Genomic DNA, 23,456 nt, shown 5'->3' with positions numbered 1-23,456 from the left:
CTCCCAAAACAAATCTTTACCTGCGTCACTGAAATGAAGCATGAAAGCAGGGTCAAATTTGAATCCTCTGTTATTAATGGGAAGCTATTTCTTTATTGTTACACTTTGCCAAAAGCTGAAGTGACAAAAAAAAAAAAAAAAGCCATAAATATGAGATTTTGCTGCCAGAGACTTTGTTTACTTTGCCTTCAGCAAAGACTTTTTTTTAGCATATAAAGGTAGGCAGGGTCCCAAACTAGAAAAGGCAAAAAAAAACACAAGACAAAACCACTGTGTCGCTGTTGATGTACAGTAATTAATGATAATTAGTAGATGGAGAACAACTTCTTAAAACAAGCTGACTTGAAAGGCAACTGCAAACTTTCTTACATGTTATACCTTAGGTACTATACTAAGATCCTGGATGAGACAAAGTATTATCACAATTAAATTAAAGGCATCACAATTACAGCTGCCCACAAGACAAGATCAAGGACCTCACATAAAGAGGCAGAGCAAATGCCAGCAAATAACAATCACGAAGTGGCTGATGAGGAATTCAAAAGGAAGTTAAGTGTTTTTCAAGAAGTGCTATGGACTGAAGATGCTTGTCCTTTTACCAAATGGTAAAACAAAAATGGCTTTCTAAGTCTTAGACCGGTACTATAGACCCGATAAGAGCTAGTGAACTTTAGTGGAGACAGAGAGCAGAGGGCAGGTGTGCCCATGATTTCCTAAACTCACATTTTAAACCAGGTGCCGAACTGCAGATTAACAACAACAATTAATGACCTTTGATAGACTACAACATATAAATACCTACACACCAAACCTTAAATACACAAAAACAACTTAATATTTGCTTCCTCTCCAAAGTAGCAATTCCTTTCTTCCACTCCTGATAAACTCAGTTAAGCCCGTTTCTTTCTTCCTTGTTTCCTTCCTTCCTTTCCCACACATCAAATCTATTTGGACACATTTATCTGAAAAGCACCATAAAGTACTCTTTCTACCCTCTATTACATTTACATGAGAACTTCACCACATGTCCGATCAGTTCATTTGTGCATTAGGTACACAAATATAACAGTTACTGCTTGTGCCATCCCACACTTACACAGAGATGTTACCTTTTATTTCATCATGATATAAAGGCTGCTTTAAAGTTGAGAGAAGAAAACGCAAAAATATTTGCTAATTTTGCAAAGACTCTTTTAAACAGTCCCTACTCAAGGCTGATGAAAAGAAAACAAGTTAACCCAGCACTCAGGATCAGTAACCGGCCCATGAAAGATTCTTTTCAATAGCCAGAGATATCACAAAGAAAGTAAATTCATCTAAGCTACTATTTTTTCTTAGCGGCATGGCATTTAGATAGCTAATTTTAGTTAAGTATTGAAAAGGCTGGGAAATGGTGCCATTACTACTTGACACAACCAAACAAAACTCTCTGAAAAGCAGAGTTGTACACTTTCTGTATACACCAGGCCAAAGACTCATTTTGCCTCGTCTGTTCTTCTACCGATATCATATGAACTTAAATAACACATGGAAAAGAGGCAGAGGCTTTAGAAGGCCCTGCTAAGCACTCTGAAAACGGGGAAATATTCATCCATCGTGATGAATGAAATAACATCGAATTTCAAGAGGACTAAACTACTTCAAGGGAGTGCCAATGTATACCTGCTACGTCTTGGAATAGAAAACGTAGTAATAAACATGTCTTAGAGTGGAAAATGTTGAAGTACTGATGGCAGTCAGGTGTAACAATTACTACATTTGAGAATGAGCCATGCTGCTGGGAAAGAAGTTTTTCCTCTTGACCCAGTTCGGGATACTGTTCTTGGTGATGTATCAGACATGGACATAGCTGGTTTTCTCTATAAAATAAAGCAGTATTTTCTGGCACAAAATAGTGCAGAAAGAAAACGAAGTGCAGCCAGTTTGTAACTGAAACTTATGACCCAATAACGTCTGCAGGGATCTGATACTGCTGACTCTCTGGTACAAAAGATTTTTTTACTGCCTTCCCAGCAGCATGCACCATAAATGAGTAAGAAGATGGAGACAGAAGAATGGAAAGAAAAACAACTTCAATCTCAAAAAGATGAAGGAGAAGACTTGTATAAACAGCAGCAACTAGGTACCCTGTTTTGGACACTGCTCTAAATTTGCCAGGGTCATCCCTCCCACTCCTTTTTAAACAAATCTTAGTTTAAGAAAAGAGTTACAATACATCTTTAAGCAATAAAGAAAGTGATGAAGATTACTGGATGTGGTCAAGTTAATGCAGTGAAACTCTCACCAAAAATAAAATTAAACAAATCTGAGACTCCTGCTTTTTTTCTTTACCTTAAACCTAAAAAAAGAAATAAAACAAATGCCCACTATTAATCACTTGTTAAGTAACAGAATATTAAAAAATGTGCTAGCAAAATATTCAAGTTTTCCATTTTTTAAAGAAAACAAAAAAAATACTTCACACATTTTGAAATTCAAAACCATAAGAATAAAAATTGAAGCTATTTACCAGTCACGGTGGCTTTCAGTATCCGCTACAGCTTTCTGTACTGATTATTGAACTTAGACATCCAATAACTCATTTCTGAAATTTTACATATTTAACAGGGACAGAAGTACAATTCGATGCAAAGAAGCAGTACACACTCTCATTGTTATAAAAGTGCATTTACTTTCAACCTCTCCAAGACAGCTGAAAGGCAGAAGGGTCCCCCAGCTCAGTGGCACAGACATGGAAAGATACGGCCCTGTCACCATAACTGGATTAGAATTTACATCTTAACGAAACAATACAGAATCCCTGGATTTGCAGCACAGGTGTTTTTCAAAAATGTTAAATCATTTATAGAGCAAGGCCTGCTGACTTTCAACGAGCTTCTACATCACTCATCATTTTCCCCGAAAGTGGATAAATTACGTTACATAGTAAAAAATATATAGCATCTTCAATTAAATACCAGAATTAGTTTTGCATTCTGTAACTACAGAGAATGTATCTTCCCATCAATAGCTCTTAAGTAGCAGCAGTTCCCCTTCTGTGTTTTGTTTTTTTTTTTTTCCTGTTTTGTTATGTTTTGTTGACTGCCACTGAAAGACTGTATTTTCCCCAAGTACTTATCTCTTCATATTGGGGCAGAAGAATTCTGTTGTTGTATCACCAAATATAATAACCTGGAGTAAACAATTTGCACAGATTTGTTTCAGGAATCTTATACGGTACAATGACAACAAGGGTCGCTGGAGATCAGTTGCTATCCTACTGGACAGCATCTTACTCTGCTTTACAATTACAAGAAGGTACAAACCTTCTACAAACACATTTTAAATTCTGTCATTAAACTACACTTAACTTAGTTTATTACAGCTACTTTTTTAGTTACCCATACTTAAAACCACAAATGTTACTGTTTTTCTTATAATATTAATTCTTCTAGAGATATTTTCTATGTTACTGATAACCTAAGTAGGAAAGGGGTTTTCCCCAAGCTTTTTTTTTTTTTAAATCATACACAATTGTAAGTTTTTTGTAAAGTTTTAATACTTAACTGCTTTAAAATTAAATATTTCAATTTTAATTTGCTAAAATACTACTTTCTCTAGCAAACTAAGTTTTCAGAACTAAAAACTATAGTGAGCGTTTTTGATGATCTACTTTGAGGAACAGTCAAAGTGGAGAACACCTCTTTTATGGAATGCTAAATTAAAGAGTGTACGTGCACAAAGGACTACCATCAAGCAACAAAAAAAAAAAAAAAGAAAAATCTAGTAATTAAAATGCTTACACCTTACACCTATTTTAAGCAATCTTACTTTATCCATGAATACAATATGCTTCTACGTGAAATCTGCATAACGCACATTTTGTTTCAAAACTATTCTCTTCATTTTTACTCCTAAAAATAGAGCAGACCTCCAACCTATTATTGAAGAAGTATCAGCTAAAAATAATCTTTTTTTTTTTTCCAAAACCATAGCAGCAGTTTTTAAGTTCCGGCTGAACTATATTGGGTTTTTAATTTTGTTGTTTTTCTTCTAACAATCCTGTTTGTTTCTCCATGCATATATTCAAAGCAGATGTGCTGAAACAAGAAAAAGCCTTTTCAATCTCCTACAGCAGCTGACGCAGAAGTTAAGGTCTTCTTCCTTTCTCTCGCTTGCACCCAAGCACACATGCGTGCACCCACAGACCCTATGTCAGCAATGCATGCAGAAAGACTCACGCTGTGAATGTGTCTCTGTCCCCACGGTACGACAGTTTACAAGGCTGATGTCGGAGCAGCACATTTCTCGTACTTCAAATTTCCTCCTCATTTCTTCAAGCTTTTGCAGAGAAAATAACTGACAATCATCTTAATACTACTGCCCTCTACTGCTTAAAAATTGGGGACAGGAAAAGAACTCCTACGTTGTATTCATTCTTCACGGAGGAACTTGACTAAAAAATGTTATTATTTTTAAATCTAGAACTTCTTAATTAGATGCTTTATATGAAAATTAAGAACTCCAAAAGATGGTTCTTTCCCCTGTTTTGGATAATATATTATTATTGAAGTTGTTAATATTGATAGAAACCGCAGTATCTATTCCAAAGGCTTAGTAACGGCAATTAAAATACATATTCAGAAAATATGGAAAAACAGGGAAAAAAGCTGTTACAAAATAACTTCCGCGACATGCATAAAAGTGAGCAGAATCTGAGCTAATATGTCAACCCATTTTTGCCTGTATAACTGAAAACCATGCTTGAGTTATGGATTAAATTGGATCTTAAAAAAATGTGGTGCCCTCACTTTAAAAGCAAGGTGAGAGGATCTCAATAATGATCAAGGGAAACACAACCAGAAAAACTATATGTTAAAAGAGTTGGTTTAAGACTGTCCCACATGTTTGTAAATAATCTTCTCCACAAACAACCCTATTTTCACTTTAGTTTGATCCAGTCACAAGTAAGATTCACTGGATATTACGTGGAATTACTAGAATAGGGTTTTTTTTCCCCTGAACGTTTGGAACTATTTCTCCCGCTCTTCCATTCCTCTAAGATTTAACAGCCTGCCTTTCACTTCAGACTTCAGCAGAGTACAGTAACAGGACAGATGTTTCAAACATAGGTGATGAGGTCATATCTCCTTCTGAGCTGTATTACAGGGTGTACTATGTGTATTGAAAACAGACCTGAACGAAACATCAGATTCATACTCCTCCTGAGGACATTAAAGACCAACTCTCACTGATCTATTTCTCATACCCGTCTACTTTCTAACCTTTCAGGCCCAACAGCAGCTAGCTGCTACTTCAAGCACTGAAGTCTGCCATATTTTCTCCATCACTACGGCAATTTTCCAGGAATATCTTTTCTGATCACAGATTCGTATACTCTCATATGATCATTACACGTATGAGGATGCTCTTCTAAAGCCTACTGAGTGAGCTACCTCCACAGCCTGATCTCTTCTAGAGATCTGAACTCTCCGAGACCACAGGGCTGGCACAAAGCCCATGGCAGCAAGGTCAGATTACAAGTTCAGAAAAAGATAAAACAATCACTGCTCCATACAAATACCTCATTGAGCCGCAGAAAAAAAACGTATTATCAATGTGATCCCCTCTCTCTCCACGTATATGTAACTCAACAGTTATGGATGAGTCTCACCACACCACTTCGGTTACAAACTTCTCTGGAAGACACTGTGTCTACAACTATATGAGTCTTCAAGTTTCTTTTTGAAAATTGTAATGTAGCAGAAGCAATTCTGCATGTTTATTTCATATGCACACAGTAAGAAGACCAATACTACAAAAGCAATTTACACTGGCTAGCTTTTCCCTGCTAAACCTATCATACATGCTGTTTGTTCTGGATTCTCCTGCTTCTTCTAACTTACCTACAGATACTGATACCAAGTGAAAGAAATGCTGCTAACTCTTATTAAGTTTTTGTTCATTCAGCAGAACAAATTGTCAGCTCTCCAGGAATACATATGATCATATTTTAGATTTTAAAGCGAATTAACTTTTTAATTTAAGAAATAAGGATATTAGTCGAAGACCATTTGCCTTAGCGTCATGCTAATTAATTTCTAAATTGGAGAAACTCTGGCTATGAGGATGTACAAAATGCAGTGTCTAAAATGCAGAATCAAGGAACGTCAAACTACTGAAATTGTCCTGTTCAACCTCTTTATACTCAAAGTATATTTCTGAACACTGTGGCACTATGTCAGCATGTCTTGTGCAGGACACACATTGAACGCCTCCTGGGATGCAGAACACTAAAGCTCAAAGGAAGAAAAGGATGGTGTTAGGAAGAAAGAAGGGCAGGGAATCAGAGAAAAGAAAGAGACAAATTAGAAAACTTCTGGTAATTCACAAGTATAAAATGCGAAGTCCAAAAAAATTCCCACTGGTCTACAGCTTCAAGTGTTAGTTAATATGAAGTCTAATTATTTTTGCAGTTTGGTATTTTTATTAAACGTGCACTGAAATATGAAACTTTCAGCTAATAGAACACATGTGTAGGTAGAAAGCGTTCTTTTTGGCATGATTTCTTTAGTTCCATGAACAATGATGCCAGAAAAACAAGATCTAAATTCAATGCAACTACCAGGACAGACAATTCGGGGGTGGGGGGACACGACACGGACACACGAGTTAAAATCATCAACTGGCAGCATTATTCAGAGAAGCTAGTATTTATTACCAGCATTATGAGGCTTAAAACGTATCTATCACCTTGGAAATTTTACTGATAAAATTTCACAGTAGATTTATGCCATTTTTTGCTTTATTTCATATGAAGTTAACAACTCCATGCTTTGCAGTCCCAGCTTCTTGTAAACCTTTTACTTATGATTCTGAGGGAAAGTCTGCATCAGGTGCCAGTACTAAGCCTCATCTGAATAGCCAGAATACCTAACATCTGGTAACTGTACAATAACATGTGGAAAACAGCAGCACGAAATGAATTTTCAAAGGGAATATTCAGTAGTGAAGCTAAGATCTAGTACCATTAAGTAAGTATATATTAATCAGCTAAGAATATTCAATAACTGAAGTCTTGAAAGTACCGCATTATTCACTTTCCTTGTTATCAATTTCTTCACTGGCCCTTGGCAGCGTGCATGGAAGTTCAAAACATGGAAGAACGAACCACTCTCCTGAAAAGTGACGGACAGGTGGGAAAACTACAGAAGTCTCTTTGATCACAGGTCATGTACAGATAATTGCAAGCTACTGAATTGTTATTACTTACATTACCACTGAACCATATCGTATGACAGGTTCTTGCGCTCTTATCCCACTACAAGTGCCAAGGAAAATGTATTAGTTTCAACTTCCATTCTTAAACCACAAACACAGTTTAGTTTTAACTTATTTTCCTTTGCAGGTTTTATGAGCTAATAGCTCAAGGAACGGTCGCTTAACACAGATCAGCTGATGAGCAGAGGCCAGTTGAGCCACAGACCTCCCCTCTACCCCCTCGCATCACACACAGCTGTGGCAAGGAATCATGTGAGTGCTACTCATCCACCCCAGTGCAAAACAGGCCCACGTGGCTTCAACTGCTGATGATGGTTTCAATACCTAATGCAGAACGGAGATAAAAATCCCCTAAATATTTGCTTGCTCCTATTTTTTCATCCACTGGAAAACAGTGAAGCAGCAAATACTTTTGGAGGAGTTTGAGGGTTCCTGTGAATTTGCACAGATGTCAGCTGAAGTGTGACAGCACCTGGCTGTTGATTCTCAAGAGACAGCAGTTACTCTTTTGCACCAAAATGCAGCTGAGTGCATGAAGAAAAAAAAAAACCTGCATTCCAGCAATTCACCATTTGTTTTCAACAAAACTTTAGAAGCAGGGCCCAGAGTACGATTCGTTAAAAAAAAAAAAAAACACACCAAAAATTGGATGCTAAACTGATTTCCTACATACACATGTACAGACACAACCTCTTAGACAGAACCAAGATTATCCCAAATACGATCTGCTATGTAATAGTGCAGATGCCTTCATATAGATAAGCTGATGTTGATTTCAACAAAAGAATCGATTAAATCCTATTTCTCTTCCCTATCTTGTGCATGCTCTCACACACTTCAAACATACATCGCATATCCGTATATATGCGCAGACACACCTATACACACGTTTACAAACACATACTTTTGGAACACTTTTCTTCCAGTGTAGCCTTATTCTGCAGGTACTAATGCAGCTGCTCAGATGATCAGCAACACTCCACTCACGAGCATTTAGAGATTGGAAGTTTTTTACTCCTCTACAGTTTACAGTGTTTTACTCCACGACTATTTTAACATGAGACATGGCTGAATGCTACTGTTGTATGAAAGGACTCACCTCTCCCTGCCTAACTTAGGCAGTTTCAGGAAAATACGGTAATCCAAGCATTTCCCTTAAAAACAGCACGAACTTGCATCAATGTTTTAAACTACATTCTTTGTTTCTATTTAAGAAAGAGAGATTCAATTTGTGGAATCCTTGTTATGAATAGCCATTTCAAGGGGAAAAATAATGCTACTAGGCTATAATTAAAAAAAATGTAACCAAATCTACATGCCGCTCTTGGAGAAACTTAACACCACCCAATATTAGTCTTTTAAGAAAATGTAATTTGGACAGCAGTATTTCACAAAGAAGGAAAAAACAACAGTAAGTACTAAAACAAAGATTCTAACACGTCTCCAAAAAAATCACCTTTCCTAGTCTCACTTCTGCAAAAGTACTTCTGATTAAAGTCTCAGTAAAGAATACTTAACATGTCTTTTTTATTATTATTTTTTAAATACAAATTAGATTGACCACATACAGTATTTGTGGGGGGAAGCAAAAGTTCAGAGTACTGGTAGCTTCTCAAGGCCTTTGAGTTCAAGAACCTTCATGGTATGAGCCTTTTCAATTCAGGGCAGTATTCAAGTTCTAGCCATATGTCTCACAACTTATTAATATTCAACAGGAAAAAAAAAAAATCATAATACATTTATTAAAGTGGCCTGGCTAGAATGTTTCTTACAGGAATATTTTTGTGCTGTGGGTATTTTAATATAGCTCAACATTTAGTAAAGTGCGTCTGAAATCAAATATTAGCAATTTTGCTGACACCTGACATGGAAATTCGGCTAATTTAATCACTTACTGACTCATCACTCAAAGTAAAAGCTTCTTTTTCTTACCTCATGTATGCATAAGCACCTAATAAAGCCATCTTATCAAAAAGAACAAAAGCAGATGTGAAAGATCTGTTTCTCCCAAGACAGCCATATAATGAAAAAATAGCTGCTTAAACCTCAGCAATAAATGTTCTTAGGTTTGCATGGACTGCAGTCCACATCTGGCCACAGTGACAGCTGATAACAGAGAAAAGAACATACTGTACACAATATAATCAATCCAGTTAGTGAGGGTAAGAGTGAAGAGGCCAAAGACAAGCAGGTATAAAACACAGGGATAAAGTATCTTGCAGGAGTAATGAAATAAGCTTGGTCAAATACTTTGAGTTTACAGACAAAATCCTTAGCTTACGTTTTATCATTTTGCAAGTTGTTTATTTAAAGAGAAAGACCAGAACAGATTTTGCTCTTTAAAATAGCCACCAATAATGTGAGATCATTCCAACTGCAACATTAGTTTTAAAGACCAAAGTAAAATGCTGCTTAAAACTCAGTTCTGTTCCTACCTGCCCATCTTGACCCACGTGAACTTGATGTATCTGCAGGTTTCCCTGTAAAATAAGAGCACTGACAATAAACACGACTTCGGAATTTAAAAAGTTGTTCTGTCCTGAAAAAGGCCTGTTTCTCATCTCATTATTAAACAACTTCAACATTAAGGAAATCTATTAATTTACGAAATTCTGCTGAGGGTTATTTTGGCAATCCAGCTACAATTCAATGGTCAGCACTTTAACCACAGAGAATAAACAGACTAAAAAGCAAGGAGGATTTTCAGTACCAGCATGTTTTGCTTTTTGAAAGTTACTGTATAATGTACAGTATCTTTATGCAAAGTTTGTTTGTATGGCTTTTGAGGTAAGATTTTTGTTTTCCCGTATTTATATAAAACTGTAAATTTGAGTCAAACCCCTAATACACTGGAATTAACGGTATAACACTTTTACGTGTATGGAGCGCTATTTACTATTTGTTGTTATAAAGTTACTGCCTGAGCTAACAGATTTTTTAATTGTATTAAAATTCGATACCATACACCAACATAGTTCTATTACAGGAATTATATCTATTACAAAAAATTCTCATATCTTAACGGAAACTATAGCTACAAAGTCTAAAATACTAGCAGTATTTTTACAAAATGAAGTTTTTATCCATGTGCTCAGATATGTCTTTTCAAAAGTACACTTAGATTAAGAAAGAACAGCTTCCCAATCACAGAGACTTGGAAGTGAAATAGTACATTTATTTGAGGAAAAAATACCAATTCTTTGATTTGCATGTTTTCTGCATTTTCTCTTACTGGCAGCACTTCTTCATATTTGAAGCTGTGTACATTGTAATAAATTTAAAACCAGATGTTTTCATCTGTCACGGACAAATGTAGTCCTTCAAAGTCTTACATATGGGAACTTCAGATGAAGCCAATGGACACTGGTGTGTACTTGAACCTCAGGATCAATTACAACTAGTATCTGCTGACTCATATTTTTTTCTGTGGCTCAGAACTGTACCGAAAAACTGCTTCAGTTTTATTGTAACACACTATGCATTCCTTTAGACCCAGAACATTTTGATCCTTTCTTATTTCTCTCTAGGTCTGACAAGCTCTTCAAAGGAGACTGCCTTTAACTATAGTATTTGTATTGTGTTTACATTAATATTTATTCTCCCTCTATTAACAGTATTCCTCCACACCAAAAGTGGTTTTATGAAATGTGATTTAGGGTACTTTGGAACTGAATTAAACTAACCCACAAGCAGATATGCTTAACACTGAGTAAAAAAAACCCTATGGGGAAATCACACAGATTAAAATTGTAGTCTGCATTTATGCTTAACCTTTTTTTGCTATTGCTTCTTCATGTAAAAAACCTAAGTGCACAAGAAATCTAACTATTCTTAAATAACTGACAAGAGCACTCTCATTCAGGTATATTCAGCTGGTTTTAACAGCTGTTTTGCCTCGGGGGAGGGAGGGAGCAAAATCAGAGGGTTCAGAACTGGATTCATCCATTTGCATTCTACTGTACTATTTTTATGGGAAAAAATTATAAGGTGCAAATACTGCAGTGCCAGATTACTTGATCAGTAATGAAGGTAAGTTCACTTCATTCTGCAATATATCTAGATGGCGTCTGAACTTTTCTCCAACGCCTGTTCAACAGTTCCCACAGTTAAAGACACTGAGCATTCTGAACACATTTAGTTCACAAACCTAACTAAAATAATCTCATTTCTCAATGGCAGTGCAAGAACCTAAACTAGTTTCCTATGATACCCTGTACGTACTAAATTTCCAGTGAAGACCATCAGCCATATACAACACTCAGTGTAACACACACACAGAGCTGTCTTGGTTGGTCAAGGAAAAAAAAACAACCAATCGAACAAAAAGAAAACCCCAACCAAACAAACAGAAATGCCCCAAAGCCCCCAGAGACAAAAACAACATGTTGCATTTAGTGCCATAAACCACACTTTATCCTGGCTGCACCACGTGCTCTCACTTCTATCCATGCTGTCTCCGCAGTGTATTGTAGCGGATCTCAGAGGTCTGGTTTTAGAATTGGGGCCCTAAGTTCTGGCCAACCTGTGCTCCACAGGCACCCAAACTTTTGGCTCACCTCACTGTCCTGCGTGATTTGGACTTGCTCGCCTTGAGGAACCTGGGCTATGTGGAGATGGCCCTGTGGGATCCGCAACAAAAGAAAACACCAAGGAGCATCAGAAGAAAATCATAACTAGAGGAAGAAGCTATTACCTTGGATTCAATACAGCTTAACGTATGGAAGCAAAATTCTTATTCAATGAAAACCATTAAAGATAGCTTTAAAAAAAGTAAAATGCATTCATATTTTCCCATCTTTTTATGCAAAGTATACACAGAATGACTTTGAAGAAAGAATGGTTCATTTGCACATAAGAGGAAAGAAAACAGGCATAATAATAAATAACATTTATGTAGTGCATTTCTCTATAGACAAAGTATCTGCATTTTTGACTGATACACAAAGCATGGGACTAACTTGCTTTGATAGATTAGCACTGTGCCTGAAACACGAATCCCATTTAAAGACCTTGGAAACTCAGTTCTTCAAACAGATATGCCAAAGACTAACTACTCTTCAAGAGTGAGCTTTTAAAAAGTATCTCTAAGTATCCATACATCTTTGTACATTCACACAGGTATGATGAAGTACAGCACCATGCTAAAGACTATCTCTCAAGCTGCTATAAATTGGCATGAAGTCATTAATCTGAATGCAGTTACACCGGTTTATGTTAATGGAGAATATGCTCTAACAGTTTTAATAATGTTAATACTTTGTATTGCTGACCGTATCCACCACTTCAGAATGGTATCAAGCCTACTATTTGATCAAAACATGGATAATAGAGTGGACGGAATTCCTTGTGCATCCTGACTAGCCCAGCGAAGTCTTTGCTACTGTGATTTACCTGAAGGGAGATTGGATTCTAAATAACCTACTTCAGGCTTTATAAGGCTTTGTGTTCATTTTAATATGCCTGCATGAGACAGAGATTAAAGATAATCATTTGGAATTCTGTCAAAGGCTCTTCTTATTTTATAACACAAGAACAATTGCATGTGATTTTCAAAGAAACACAGATCCCTCTATTTCAAACAGTTTCATTTCCTTTGGAAGGAAACCGTCTATTTATAGGGAGAAAAAACATACTGAAAGTATCACTCTGACAATAGGGACTGTATATAAAATTAGAACACAGCCCAGTCCATGTTGAGATTAGAATCACTTTCCCTCCTTAACATCAAGCTCTCAGGGCTCCCAGGAAAAAGCACTGAACATTTAAAAGATCCATTTATAGTGTTTTCAAATATAAGCAATCCTTTCTGACTAAAGGGAGGGGGGAGAAGGTGAGTTTATTCACCTTTGTATCATGCAGCCTTCCAAAAAAGAACTGCTCACTCATCTTTTGCAGATATGTAGCTGGCCTTCAAGGACAGGCCCTTTTAGTTTGTTCACAAATTCAATTCAATATGATTTCTTTTAAACATATATAGTATAAATAACTACTACCTTGCTAATGACTCTTAGCCTGATCTATATGTATCATTTCCTAGAATTGAAAAAGCAATACCATTTTCATCTGTTTCAACCTATGACCCCTCTACATATTAGACAAATTAGGACATTTAGATAGTGTTTGTGGGTCACAGTGGATTTTTCCCCAGATTCCACAATCAATTTAAAGGATGGCTGACAGGTCCAGATCTTTTAATGAGGCAAACTTTCATCACTTACATCTATAAACATACCCATTTTGTTTATTATATCCATGTATTTCATATAATTTTCCCTCCTACCTTGTCTTTCAGGACTTGAAAAATACTTTTCAGTCATCAATTAAATCTCAAAAAAAAAAAATCTATACAGCAGTTAAGAAGATATGCTCTTTAAAACGTATAGCGAAACCAAGACACAAAGAAATTCATCCAATAATACTGTAAAGTTACAGCAAAAGTGAAGTGGAAATGGAAACTTTGCACCCAATTCCTGCAGAAAGAGCATTATTTCACCGAGGATGCTCCCAACAGGAGGGAAAAAAAAGTTTGCAAGTTAATTTATTGAATTTCTCTTTAGTCCTCTTCCAAGTTTGAGAATAGTAACTCAAAGCATTTAGGATCTGGTTCCACTAAGCAATCTCTCTCCGGGATTAGCTCCTCAACTTCCATTTAAGTCATATAGTGTCCAGGTACTGACAGGAAAGGGCAAGGCCTTCGGGAAAACGAAAGGGGTGGCCTGGACTTTCCAACCCCATGCAAATCCCACCGCTAACGGTTCCTGGCATCCCTTATACCCACACTCCAGCTCTTCCTTTTCTCTTACTTTATAAGCAACCTTTTTCGCTTTAGAAAAATGTGCTCTCTACTGCAATTTCCCCTCCACAACTCTCAACTCTTACAGTCACTGTCTGGAGTTCCTGGCAACACCATTCCACTTCCACGCCCTCCTTAAAAAATATTCTGGCTAATATTTAAATTCTACTTTTACTCAATGCTTACAGCTTTGTCAGTTGCCTTCAACACTGTGCCGCACAGCTTGAAATTTTCCCCCCAATTTCCATGACACTTTTCTCCTCCGATTCTTCTACTGCTACTCCAGTAAACCTCCAGCAGGTGTTACAGACATGTCTTCTTTAATAACATTCCAAAAGAATCTGTCCTTCATAGCCCTTTTTTCTTCATCATATTTCTGATCTACTTCACCATTTCCATGCTGGCTATTTGCAACTCTACATGACCAGACTTGAGTATTCCCTGTGTTGATAGAAACTTTTCATTCTTTATGCGTAAATTATTCAACTGGGGACATTTGCTCCTTCTCTCCTGCACTGTCTCTCTTACCTGGGGAGAGAATACTGTAATATCTACCAAAGATGCTTCATTATCCTATTTCAGACTCTTCTTTGTAATGGCGTCGACTAAAACCTTTGCAACAACCAGACCACTGGGCGCTGCAGTTTATATTGTTGACTAATATTTCTCAAGAATTCTTGTTAATTTGCCCATTTCCACCTGTTTCTTTAGCCTGGTTTGTAAGGAAAGTGGGCTTATGTGATCATGATGCAGAACGAGTACGAACATGTCTGTGCACGTTCCTTTCTGTTCTGTGCTTGGACACGGCCTGGCACAGTTGAGCGCTGGCCCATACTCTGACTTCTGGGTATCTTCAAAACACTAATACCATCAGTGAAAGATTTTCTATGTTATATGAACGCACATAAACACTGTAAACTGCAAAGCCTGAAGTTTCTGAAAACTAATGGCAGACAGATTTCACACATTAAATTCCCAGGTTTCTACCACAGAAGAACCAGTGTGCACTTATAATTCACTATTTCTGAATGCCGCATGTCAGAAATGCCACACAATCCATTATTTCATTATTTTCTTCTACTTTTTTTTTTTTTTTAAATTTGAATTTAAAACAATCCCTGTAGTCAAACTGTGGCACACAGGAACTAAAGCCAAGGTGAGTTTTTTGAGAGTACACTAAAACCATATATAAAAATAATCATAGCCTGAGTTATGGTAGGAGTCTCAGGCTTAAAAAACGTCAATATTTATAACTTTTACTTATATACATGCATCTAAATGAGTACACATGTAAAAGATTCAGCTAACAGATGTTCAAAAATGCCTGAGAATACAGGGTTTTTTTAACGAAAATAAAAAAATAAATGCATTCTTGTTTAGAAAATCATAGCTAGAACTACCCCTGAAGTCTAAATCATACACTTAGTGGGTCTGCTATTATTATTATTATGGCAAATACAAGCAACCTGCTAGGTAGAGACTAATCAATTCCATATACAATAACAAATGTGTATTTATTTGCAACAATTGTGTGAGCAAATCCTGCATGAAGATTTTTGTCAAATAACTATATTTTTTTTTAATAAGCCTTCAATGTTTATTTTCTGAAAATCATGCTTAAGAAGTGACGAAATGTCACCTCTTTAAAATAAAAAAAATAAATTTCAACTGCAGGAAAGTTTGCAACAATCTAGATTGTTTAAATGGAAAAATTTAGATAAAGTTGAGTACATACTACTTGGACTTGTCCATCTTCTCCTATTTGGTGGATCTGAACCTGCTGAGCATTGGCTAGTGCATAGTGTAGTGCCTGTGGCTGGTTCTGCTGGATCTCATTAGAAGCTGAAACTGAATTCTGCGAACCCTCTGAAAAAAAAAAAAAAAAAAAAAAGACAAAAATCCAGCTTTATTAAATGTGCATATCTCATGCCAGTGGCCACACAACAATGCACACTCAAAAACTGTGGAAAACAAATGCAGTCAGTAAGTAGATGCAGATCATATCTACATTAATATTCTTATGTATGTTCATTACTCACCTGTAGATTTGCTACAACTTCCAAAGGAGTTCCAAAGGCTATTTTGACTTTGGGAAAGCATATGTCTAAAAAGCCTCTTTTGAATCTAGATTAAAGCTTCTGCAACTGTAAAAGTCATATCACAGCAAAACCACATATATTTCCTAAGCAGTTCAACACTTATTTTGTGCACCTGCGTAGCTGAGAATATTACTGCCACCACCACCACACGGATACATCTGAAAACCTATCCTGTAAATTGAAGTGTACTTATCCTAAGTAAAGGATATCTCTCAATTGTTTTTCAAGATCCATCATCCATGATTCATGCTGAGACACATGAACCTGGAATTACTTTTTTTAAACCTCAAAATGACAGGTTGATTTTTTGACTTAGATGAATTTAAACACTACCTCACACTGCAAAGTAAGGCCTTCTGAACAAGCCCTTACAGAAAGGAAGACACCTGGGTGTTATCTTTGGGTAAAACTGACAGCCACCAGGAAAACCATCGCATGACTTCAAGAGGATAACAACTTGCATTAGAAGTAGACATATCATAGATTCATTTCTAGGTTTTCCAGCTGCAAGAAAAGGATTCTAATAAATATAAGAGGCAAAAGACAAGTAAAAAGAACTAAAAATATTTTTTTAGCATAGAAGTACTCAAATACCTTTTTTTTTTTTAAATACGACTTTTATTAGGCATTTGGTGTCAGTGATACCAAGAGACTAATAATGTCAATAATACTGTACTGAAAGGGTGAAGTGGAATACAATGGACCAGAGACTAATGTTATGTACGGGTCTTCCTACAGATTAAGACACCACTAGCAGGTAAATGTATCATTAGATACCATATGTCCTTTTAGGAATCATGGGAAAAAAAAACTGGGGCTATCGATCAATGACATTTTTGGAGCACATGTGACAAGTTCAAGTATGCATTGCTAGGAAAATTATAGAGTGGTTTAGGTTAGAAGGGACCTTGAAGATCATAGAGTTCCAACCCCCCTGCCATAGGAAGGGACACCTCCCACTAGACCAGGTTGCCCAAGGCCATATCTAACCTGGCCTTAAACACCTCTAGGGATGGGGGCATTCACAACTTCTCCGGGCAACCTGTTCCAGTGCCTTAACACTCTCAAAGTGAAAAATTTCTTCCTAATGTTTAATCTAAACCTGCCCTCCTCCAGTTTAAAGCCATTCCCCTTCGTCCTATCGCTACATGCCCCAGTAAAAAGCCCTTCCCCAGCTCTCCTCTAGGCCCCCTTTAGGTACTGGAAGGCTGCAATAAGATCTCCCCAGAGCCTTCTCTTCTCCAGGCTGAACAGCCCCAACTCTTTCAGCCTCTCCTCATAAGAGAGGTGCTCCAGCCCTCGGATCATCCTCGTGGCTCTCCTCTGGACATGCTCCAGCAGGTCCTTAAACCTTAAAATGTCCCAATATCATACTAATATTCAGCGCCAGTCCTAGTTTTGTTCCTTTTTCTTTTTTTTTTTTTAAATTTGAGACATCTTGGAGAATGGGACTGTCATAAAGGGTTTCTAGACTAATGTATTTGAAGAAATACTTTTTACATACAGTATTACTGTAAACCATTTTAACATTTTTCTTTTGCTATGCCACAAAAATACATTGAATGAAATCTCTGAAACATTAAGTGTTTTACAATCTTTCAAAATTATTTATTGCTCTAACAATCACTTTTACGCTATGAAGTAACGTAAAAAAACATTAGCATCCAACATGTAGTAACATTCAACACTATGGGGCTTTCAAGCTGTCCAAGTACCGGAAACGATAATGAAAATATTTAAGAAACAGTGTCACTCTACTTCCATTGTAGATCATTTCCTTACAGGATTTTATGTATTGCTTAAATAAGCACTAGATAGGCCTCATCCTGCTCAGACATGACTGATGGCTGATATATTTTGATTTTTTTAAATGATGGTTGGCTTTTTTGAACCAACACAGCAGGAAGCCATGTTTCATTAAATTTTAATACCTCTACTTAATACTCGAAGATTTGTACTGAAAAGAGAACGCTAATTTTGCAAGACTGAGCTTTATCCACTCATAGAAATATTTTAATGGAAATTTTCTTTAACAAAATCATCCATTTGTGGTTTTTCATCCTGTCTGCAAATGTTTGTGCAAGAAGACAATTTTCAGCTTTAAGTCTAAACATGGGAACTGGAAACTAACTCAAAACCACCAAGCTAGTATTTACTTATTTCAGTTACAAATCTTAGTTGCTTAACATTCAACTAGACAGCTCTAATTATGTTAAGAGTCTGCAAATACGTAACTAGAACCAGAAGACTTACGCAGTAACTGAGCAAAACATAACACGTACATGGTTTTGCTGTCTACTGGACTTCCATCTTTTACACCTCACCTTTTACTAGTCGGTAACTGCAGCAAATTTGTAAATTCTTAAATATAGCCCTGTCACTTACTGTGCAATTCCAGCATTTCCTGCACGGCTGTACAATGGAAGTTTGCTGTACAGATTTCCAGATGGAATTAACAAATCAAAACTGGCAGAAAAGTCCTGTACCTTGTATGAGAAACTGCACATCAACCAAATAAAAGTGTGATTTGTTCAAATTCTGATACTGGATCATGCTTTCCATTGCCAGCAGCTTTGTGATGGTAACTGAAAGTAACAGATGGTCCAGAAAGATCACTTACCTAGCCCTCTCTGTATTTCACTTTTTATCTCTTTGTCATTTCTTCAGTCCTAATAATATTTTATGCAACTAATTTTCTGTATTTTTAATTTAAGAAATAGCATTTTGTTAGGATGCTAAATGGCTAAGAAAGCCCACTGTTATTCATCTTGCTTCTCATAGGCTACTAGTCCATTCTGTTGTGATTTTCTTTCCATCATTCTTCCCAGTCCCCTACTATGTAATTCAACAGCTGAGCTGAGTTACAACTCAACTTCCAGTCAAGCCCCAGTGTCCAAATACATAATCCTTCATTTAGATGTGTGCATGTATACACACATATGCATACATACATAACGTCATATGCTCAAACATATACAGTGTAAATGTAAATACACATACACAAACAGCAAAACTGGACTTGGGATACAAGCAAGGCAAGACATGTGTTTCACTTACAGATTTAATAACCTTCTAGCAGTACTTTCCCTGTAGCTTACACTTACCATTACGCAAACTGCACCTGCTGCACTTCTGAGAAAACATGGAGATGCATTTATAACAAGTATTTTTTTAAATTAACAAAGTCATGCAATAAAAGAGTATCAAAGAAATAAAAGCTGCAGTAGATAAAAATATGTATTTACATATATATTATGTGCACACATTACAATATATTTTTAACTGTAAAGTCCAAAAAGCTGTTATTTGTAAACCATCTTTTGCTTCACGGATGCCAGAAATAATTATGCTTTTCAGAGGTGGGAACAGGAGACAAACTGAATGCAATCATACTGTACATCTCACATGGTCACTTATAAATAGATTTCAGTTTGGCTTCACTGCAACCACCACAGTTGAATCTTCTTTCTTTTTTTTGTTGGATTTTAGTGGGGGTTTTTTCTTCTTAGGAAGAAAGAAGAGAGAGGATTCAACAGTGTCTAAAAACAAAACATCCTTTATAAGTATTGTTTTTCCCCTCTAAATCTCTGACCAGACAAAAGTAATATTTATCCATTTTTAAACATTCACCATTAAAAACAAACACAAACATGAATAGCGCACAGCTTGAATAGAGCATATGTCAACAGTTATAAATCATTATCATGTAAACTATCTAGCCTCACATTTACAACTTTGATATATGAGAGAATCCCTGGCACTGAGAAGCTCTACAGCCGAACTCTTGCTTTGAAATTTTCCACTGCGCTAGTAACAATGGGGTACTTTGACATGAACCGAACAGTTATGTAGTGCTACTACTGAGCACGTTATCCATGGCATTCGCAAAGCACCCTCCACTAGATGGAACAGCTTTGGAGCCATCCATAGAAAGGCAGATGCTGCACTGATCATTCTGCAGCAGATTAAGTTGTGATACAGGGGGAAAAAACCCAATGCTGAAATATTCCTTCCTCTCAAGTTGAAATTGGACCTTTTACATTTTCTGTTTGTTTCCTGCCTGTTCCTATGATCAAAGGAAATTTAGCCTAAGTGAGTCCATCTTCTCAGACAAACGTTCAACAACAGTTGGCAAAATCACCCGCACTGAAGCAATTACTTCTGTTACATTTCTCAATGCTAATCTTCCTCAGGCATAGCCGAACAAGATTAGATTTGTCAGACAAATGTAATTTGTAACTGTTTCAAGAATATGTGTGTTTAATTCTCAACTAAGATCAGTTTTAAAATTCCTTACTTCAAAGGCAAAACCTTTGGCATTTTCTAATTCTTTCCCATTCTACTTTATCAGTTGAGCACCTGGCTTCCCATTTCGGAAGGACATGCAGGAGGTACTTACTCTGTAGCAGAGGAGATTCACGCTTAAGTCTCCTTGTGTGTTGCTATTTAAAATTGTTTTCCTAGCATATAGGCCTCCCAGCCTCACACTTCTGCTTACAAACTAGGACGTATTTTGATATTTCCTTGATACGCAGTCCTAGCAAGGACAGGTTAATGGGCAGATGTAGCAAAGCAGTCCTCAAAAAAGCAAAAAGCAGGATAAACACCATTACTGAACAATTAAGAGAAGTAAAACTGTATCCTGTAAACCATTACCTCAACCTGACTCATCCAGTGCTAAATGCCTCCAATTTTGCAGAACAGCTTTGAAGATTTGGCTGCACATCCATTTTTATGTGTGACGTCTCGGTACTAGCTGAGCACTTCAGCCCAAATCTACGTACAAATCCCAAAGTCATAGAATTAATTAAAAATTCCAACATGGAAAACTGTGATAAGAGCTTCAAAAATCTTAAGAGAAATTAAAAGAAAGGGAGAAGGCACTCTTCAATTAATCCTCCTCCCAAAAAACTAATTTCCTACTGCCTTCCCTCCATAGACTGCTAACGTTTTTAAAAAGAGTATCTAGCTAAATTATCATGGCAACCATGGGTACAACTCTTGTCAGTAAAAAAACAAAACAAACAAACAACAAAAAAAAAAAAAAAAAAACAAAAAAACCAAAACCAAACCACCAAGAGAAAAACACACATTAAGGACCGAAGCGTTGGCTCCGAGTAGAGCAGAGCAAACCACTGCAATTTATACCTCAATTCCAACAAAAGGCAACAGCTTCAAACAGAAGAACCAGATAAAAAAGGAAAACCAACTTCTGCCTAAATATAACAGTCCACTACAACAACTTCATGCAACCCATAAATCTTGTGGCTACTGTAAAGCTGCACAGTCAATTAAATGTAGAACAATCTCAATTAATGTCTCCGGGGGTGAAGGACAGAGGAGATATTCATTCATATTTTCCTACCAGCTTCTCCCTAGATATGTTTTTGTCTGCAGATCAGTTCATCTTGAGTGCTTACTGCTTGAACACTATCACAGAATTACAGCGCCAAAAACTTCTAAGGCTACGTAAGGACTATGGCTCAGCCTCCTGCTTTTCTATAGTACTTGCATAGCTAATTTTTCCATATGATAAACAGAGCAGAGAGGAAATCCGTTATAATTTTTAACTTCATGACTCAAATCAAAGCCACATGCTACATAAACTTTTATGCACAACAAGCAGAAAAAGCCTAAGAGTTTTGACATGTCCAACAAGTACATAAGAATGAAGCTCACGAATAACAATCCTCTTTAGATGTAAATAATTCGGAATTATTTATTATGTGTGCAAGAACTCAATACTCATAAAAATCACAACATCCCAAAGAGATGAGGTTGGAAGTGACCTCTGGAGATCACCTAATTCAATGCCCTTCCTCAAAGCACAGGCAACCGGAACTGGTTGCTTTGGACTGCATCCAGATGGATTTTGACTGTCTCCAGGGATGGTGTCTCTGCAGCTTCTCTGGGCAACTTGTTACTGTGTTCGACCATCCTCAAGATTCCTCAGAGCCAGAGAAATCAAAGTCAGGTCACACACAGGTGAGTTTCAGGCTGCCTTTTTTTTTTTTTTTTTTTCCTCAAATAAGACAAATTAATTCCTGTCAAAAAGCTGCCCTGAAAAATCAAGTCCCCTAATTCATAGGGGAGGATGTCCAGCAGGGCAGTGACCATGCTGATCTGAGACTGCTTCAGGACTAACAAAAATATTATTTGTAATGATATGTAGAGATGTTCAACACTTTTCACTGCCAAACTGAAAATACTAAAGTTATTTTAGACTTCTAGCATACCAGCATTTAAGAAAATATTCTTTAACACATAAGACAACAGTGCTCCTTTATAACACCTAAAGAAAGTGCCAATACATTTGTTGATTGAAACGTGTATTATCATAATACAACATAACAGAAAGCTATCTTACTATTACCAGCCCCTAGAGATAGCTGATGAAAAAAATATTACTTCAAGCCAATCTAACAACAGTTTTGAATTTGAGCCTTTATTCTATTGCACCTCTTGGTCACAATGTTAATATGAAATACTACAATCACAAGTCTGGAAGTGGAAAACCTGACCAAAGTCTGGAAAAAGTTCATACAAGGAACACGGTGTTCATTCATTCAGGCTCAGGTCATTGAAATCATATTTAACCCCCTTAATGATGTTTTCAGAAGAGCTCAGCTCCATGGCAGACACTCTGATACTATGCGCCTACTCATGGCCATCGTGCATCTTAAAAAGAAGTGCTTTCTGAAGACTATGGGACTATCTTCTAGAGTAAGCCTGAAAACTTCCCTAACAAATTATTGTCATTTAGCTAAAAGTCAATGGGTTTAAGTACTTCTACGAACAGCTTAGGTTTATCATTTTTAACCTGGCAAAAGGGGGAGGGTGGGCGGTGTGTTAAATTTTCCCCCCCACAGCATAATCCAAAGCGCTCATTTACAAAATGTGAAATGAAAGTGCTTTCCTACCGAACGCGTGTAACACCGCTGCTGTACTGAAACTATCAGAGAAGCTGAGGTCCTTACTGTCCTAACCCGGCTAATCACAAAACTATGCTCTCCTAAATTTCCTGATGAAACAAAATAATTCTAGCATCTCTGAACAGAAGTCATACAGTCTTACGCTGAGCGGAACAAAATTCAGAGCTTCTCCGAACAGCTCAGAGGACATTATACAAGAAACAACGCTTCATATCCCCGCATCCTTCACAGTGTAAAGACAACACAGTAGCCATTCACCATCTTTTTTTTTTTTTCTCATTATATCTTTTGTGAGAAGCAGCTATTATGTTCTGCCAAACAGATAAACAACTGAAATGCCTGTTATATGTGAATTGACACGGAGCAACATGT

General features: G+C 36.8%; 1 protein-coding gene across 1 annotated transcript in view; it reads right to left on the bottom strand.

Annotated features, from left to right (window-relative positions):
- The window catches only part of BANP (BTG3 associated nuclear protein), a 155,333-nt gene that overhangs the window by 59,981 nt on the left and 71,896 nt on the right, over window positions 1-23,456 (bottom strand). Inside the window, exons 9-11 of the mRNA XM_082489521.1 lie at window positions 15,789-15,919; window positions 11,817-11,879; window positions 9,696-9,740 (exon numbers count right to left, since the gene is read on the bottom strand). Coding sequence (XP_082345647.1) covers window positions 9,696-9,740; window positions 11,817-11,879; window positions 15,789-15,919 — 239 coding nt within the window. The remainder of the gene's footprint in view (window positions 1-9,695; window positions 9,741-11,816; window positions 11,880-15,788; window positions 15,920-23,456) is intronic.

The sequence above is a fragment of the Vanellus vanellus genome (assembly GCF_965231255.1).
Source record: "Vanellus vanellus genome assembly, chromosome: 12".
In the NCBI taxonomy this organism is placed as follows: Eukaryota; Metazoa; Chordata; class Aves; order Charadriiformes; family Charadriidae; genus Vanellus; species Vanellus vanellus.
The sequence above is the reverse complement of the archived record's forward strand: the minus strand, read 5'-3'. Positions and strand labels throughout refer to the sequence as shown.